The following is a 3,858-nucleotide window of genomic DNA, read 5'->3' as shown; positions in this document are numbered from 1 at the left end:
CAATATACCAGGGTCTTAAAATATTCATTAAGTTGCCGTCACATATTACAAATTTACAGTCTATGAATAAATTCAAAAGCAAACTTAAATCGTGGTTGAGTTTTTTTCAAGTACAACCGGTTAATATAATTCCTTATTTTTTTTGTGTAATTATTTCCATTTAGTCCATTTAATATTCTATTTTGAAGCTTATTTATATATATATTACGTACTCGAGTTTTTTTTCCTCTACGCCTTATATGGCTTGGCTGTTTTGCATATTAATTTTTATTTATGTTTGTAAATATACTACTTGTAAAACAGTTGAGGAATAAATATTATTATTATTATTATTATTGTAAACAGAAAAAAATGCACTTTTTAAAAATGTCACAGCCAACTATGGTTGCAATTTAAAAACATGTAAGTTTGCGTTATAACTCGAAAATTATAAACGAAGAATGAAAATTAATAAATGTACCTTACTAAGCGGAAAAAATCTACAATTTTTGTTCTTTGCATACCTATTTCTGTATTTCTAATACTAACGATTCTACAACATTTAAAGAAAAATCACTAAATCTTTTTTCTCTCATAACTAGTAAACTGTGGATTTTTTTAAACAAAAGCATATCTTAAATAAGCTCTAACATTCCTCATTTAACCGAATCTCTATGTCTTACGGTTTCCGAGATCCTAATTAATGCTTAAAATGAAAAAAAAACTCACCCTGTATAAAATACAAATATTAACACAGGATGAAATAGGTATACCTAGTAAACACGCGAGCGTCATAAAAGATTGGAAAGAGTACGATTCAAATTTTACAGATTTATTCTCCAATTAACGAGATGAAAGGTGTTGACGTGCAGATTACATATTCATTATTTTAGGTATTTTAATAGGCATGTAGTTGCTAAGAGGCGATTATGACCGGCTCAAATTCGTACTCATAGAACACTAAAACGCGATACTCATTTCCATATCCATATCTGTTTGCCGTTACACTAAATAGCACCTATATGCAACTTTCTATTCTTTTGACGCATCTTCTAGAACCTTATAGGAGCTTTCGCAGCAGGCGGATCGAAAATAAAATAAATCTCTCCTGTTTATATATTGTAGCGAATATTCTATAGCGACATCGGGGCGCCATCAGGTCGCCATCACGACGCCAAATATAGAAGTCAGTACAATAAACCCGAAACCGTTTTCGTTGTTGAACCTATTCAAACAGCGGCATTTTCGTCTATCAGTTTACTCACTTCAATAATTTATTTTGGAAAATATAAGTTGTATCGATTTGTTTCATTGGTATAAATATGTCTCGCTCTTTTTCGTGTATCAACGATCTCATATGAGTGTGTTGGAGACGCTTGCTCTACTCAGTATAGCAGCGCTGGAATTCGGATTCAGAAACAAACATAGCTAGATTGATTCTATTTGGCATATTAAAAGTTTCGCAAAAAAGTGGGGTCGCGAAACTCACCATCTCCCGTTGAGTGCCACGAGAAATTTTTGAAAATTTTTTATCGGGCAAAAAACTATTTTAAGCATTTTCGGATATGTTATGGCGGGTATAATGGCAAAAAGTTATAAATATCATGATACAGTGTGTAAAGCGATGGGGTAATACAAGAGGGAATTTTTTTTAAATATTGATTTATGAAAAAAATTTATTCTTCATGATATGTTTTGCTTGCTTTGAAAGTACCAATAACGTTTCGATAATCTAAAATTTATTTATAAAAATTTGGAAAAATAATAAAATTAATTTTTTTTTATTGAAAGTTATCATTCTACATTATAATTAAGATAGAGTATTACTATCAAACCACAAACAATCGAAACGTTATTGGTACTTTCAAAGCAAGCAAAAAATATTATGAAGAATAATTTTTTTTCATAAATCAATATTTAAAAACAATTCCCTCTTGTATACCCCATCGCTTTACACACTGTACATTTGTTTATTTAAAAATAAAAATAATAAATTTAATAAAAACTGCTGCAACTACCGAGTGGTCCCTAGGGACCGCCGTGGCCCTATCAGATATGTTACGAGCGGCCCCCACGGACCGCTGCGGCGCTAAACGTGTTAAAAACAGTCGAGATACTGCAGTCCGAGCTGCAATCTCAACCAAAGTTACGCTACTGCAATCTGCATTATATGTATCTATAAAATACTTTCTCATAAACTCATTTTATTCTTAGATAAAAGTTTCACCCCACTCGGTTCGCACAAAATTAATACAAAATCGCCACTTTCTTTTATTACCACTCGTCTCGCATTCCAGGCATTGTTATAACATAAAATACGAGGGATGTAAGGAACGTTTACATACATTCTTTTCTTCATACCAATTAGTAATTACTAGTTACATTTGATATCTTTTCATCGATAAAGGTATATTTACAATAATATTTACTACACTGGCACCATATCTGAAGACTGTTTACGTTTAAAGCGTAAGTCGATACTCTTCCGCTAAAAAAAGCGTAATAACATCGCAAAAGTCACGTACCGTAGATTCCGAAGTGTTGAATATGCCACACTGTCATTTTTTGACAGTGGGAGTCTCATCTTGATAAAATTTTCAGTGTGCAACCTTCTTTAACAGCTATCGCACTTGTTCGGTTTTCGTTGAAAAAATGAGTGCCGGAGCATATGCAACATTGATAACTTACGACAAATTGACTTTTCTTATTTGTGTAACGCCGAATCCCTTTTATATGCAGCAATACGTAACTGTACTAAATCTATAGGGCAGTGTAGATAGATGAATTGTCATCTACCGACACTCCTCGCGGGGGTGTGAGTATACCTATCCAATCAAATTGCAGGAACTGATGCAGTACAACACGAAAACGCTCGTAAAGACCAACGAGGGGAGTTACGATTTAATCCCTTTCAATAACGTGGGAATAATGGTTATAGAATTATTATATCCTGATGGTAATTTTCCATCGATGTTAGTAATAGAGGACTGGCTTGAAATTGTAGCAGATCATTTCGAAAAGTATCCTACTTCAACTTTGGCTGTTCACTGTCGTTGCGGACTTGGACGTTCTGCTGTCCTTGTGGCGATCGCTCTGATGGAAAGCGGTTTATCGCCATTACTTGCCGTGGAAATGATTCGAAGGTATGTGTAGACACCATATTTCCAAAGCCTCCCAAAAACAACCATAGGACAAGCGTTAGTTGGTTTTGGTCGAGGTCAACCCAACCAACAACAACGTAATGTAATGTCTAGTTTTATTTCAGTAAACGACAGGGGGTTTTCAACAAAAAACAGATTAAAAAAATTTACGAGTACGACTCTAGAAACCGCCTTCTTGCAATGCTAAATTGGCCTAACAATCAAGATCAAGAAATTAAAAAGGAGAAATTAATTTTTAAAAAATGACGCCCGTAACGATTTTTCCTCGGATTTTTCTATATTATTTTATATACAAGCAGTATTATTTGTTATTTTGTTTTTATTCTGATTTACGAATTGTGCGAATGTGATCATTCCGAGCTCAATAAACATTTTTGTCAATTTTTCTTTATACCATCAAGCCGATATTTGTTTCTTATCAATTCAGATCGACAGAAGAAAAATTTGATACAATGATTTTCCATATGCATCTTAAATTTAGTGGATTTCTCCTGTCTGCCAACTATGTGGGGAATTACGACCAATGATGTCCCTGGTTCAAATTTTGGTTCCGTATGGAGGTTTCTTGGTAGTCTTAGTCTAAAACCCCACGCTATTTAATAATCCATAATATCTAGTAAGATACTAGCCGTCGTCATTTCTCTAATCGTCGTAGCTGCCACGCGGGCGGCCCGGGTTCGATTCCCGATCGATGCAGAATTTTTCAAATTTTATATAT

At 33.9% G+C, this 3,858-nt stretch overlaps 1 protein-coding gene across 3 annotated transcripts; it reads left to right on the top strand.

The window, feature by feature from the left end:
• Positions 1-2,510: 2,510 nt before the first annotated feature.
• LOC116176301 (probable protein tyrosine phosphatase type IVA A) lies at positions 2,511-3,495 on the top strand. 3 transcript variants are annotated; one of them, XM_031494800.1, is made up of 3 exons: positions 2,511-2,724; positions 2,824-3,122; positions 3,245-3,495. In XM_031494800.1, exons 1-3 carry the CDS (start codon positions 2,632-2,634, stop codon positions 3,384-3,386), a joined length of 534 nt encoding a protein of 177 aa, XP_031350660.1. In that variant the 5' UTR covers positions 2,511-2,631; the 3' UTR covers positions 3,387-3,495. The 3 variants fall into 3 exon arrangements, with proteins under 3 accessions (XP_031350660.1, XP_031350659.1, XP_031350661.1); XM_031494799.1 differs by having other exon boundaries at positions 2,511-2,730; XM_031494801.1 differs by having other exon boundaries at positions 2,511-2,730; positions 3,234-3,495.
• The last annotated feature ends 363 nt before the right edge of the window (positions 3,496-3,858 follow it).

The sequence above is a fragment of the Photinus pyralis genome, unplaced genomic scaffold (genome assembly GCF_008802855.1).
Source record: "Photinus pyralis isolate 1611_PpyrPB1 unplaced genomic scaffold, Ppyr1.3 Ppyr1.4_LG7, whole genome shotgun sequence".
NCBI lineage: Eukaryota > Metazoa > Arthropoda > Insecta > Coleoptera > Lampyridae > Photinus > Photinus pyralis.
Note: the sequence above shows the minus strand (reverse complement) of the source record. Positions and strands in the feature narration are given on the sequence as shown.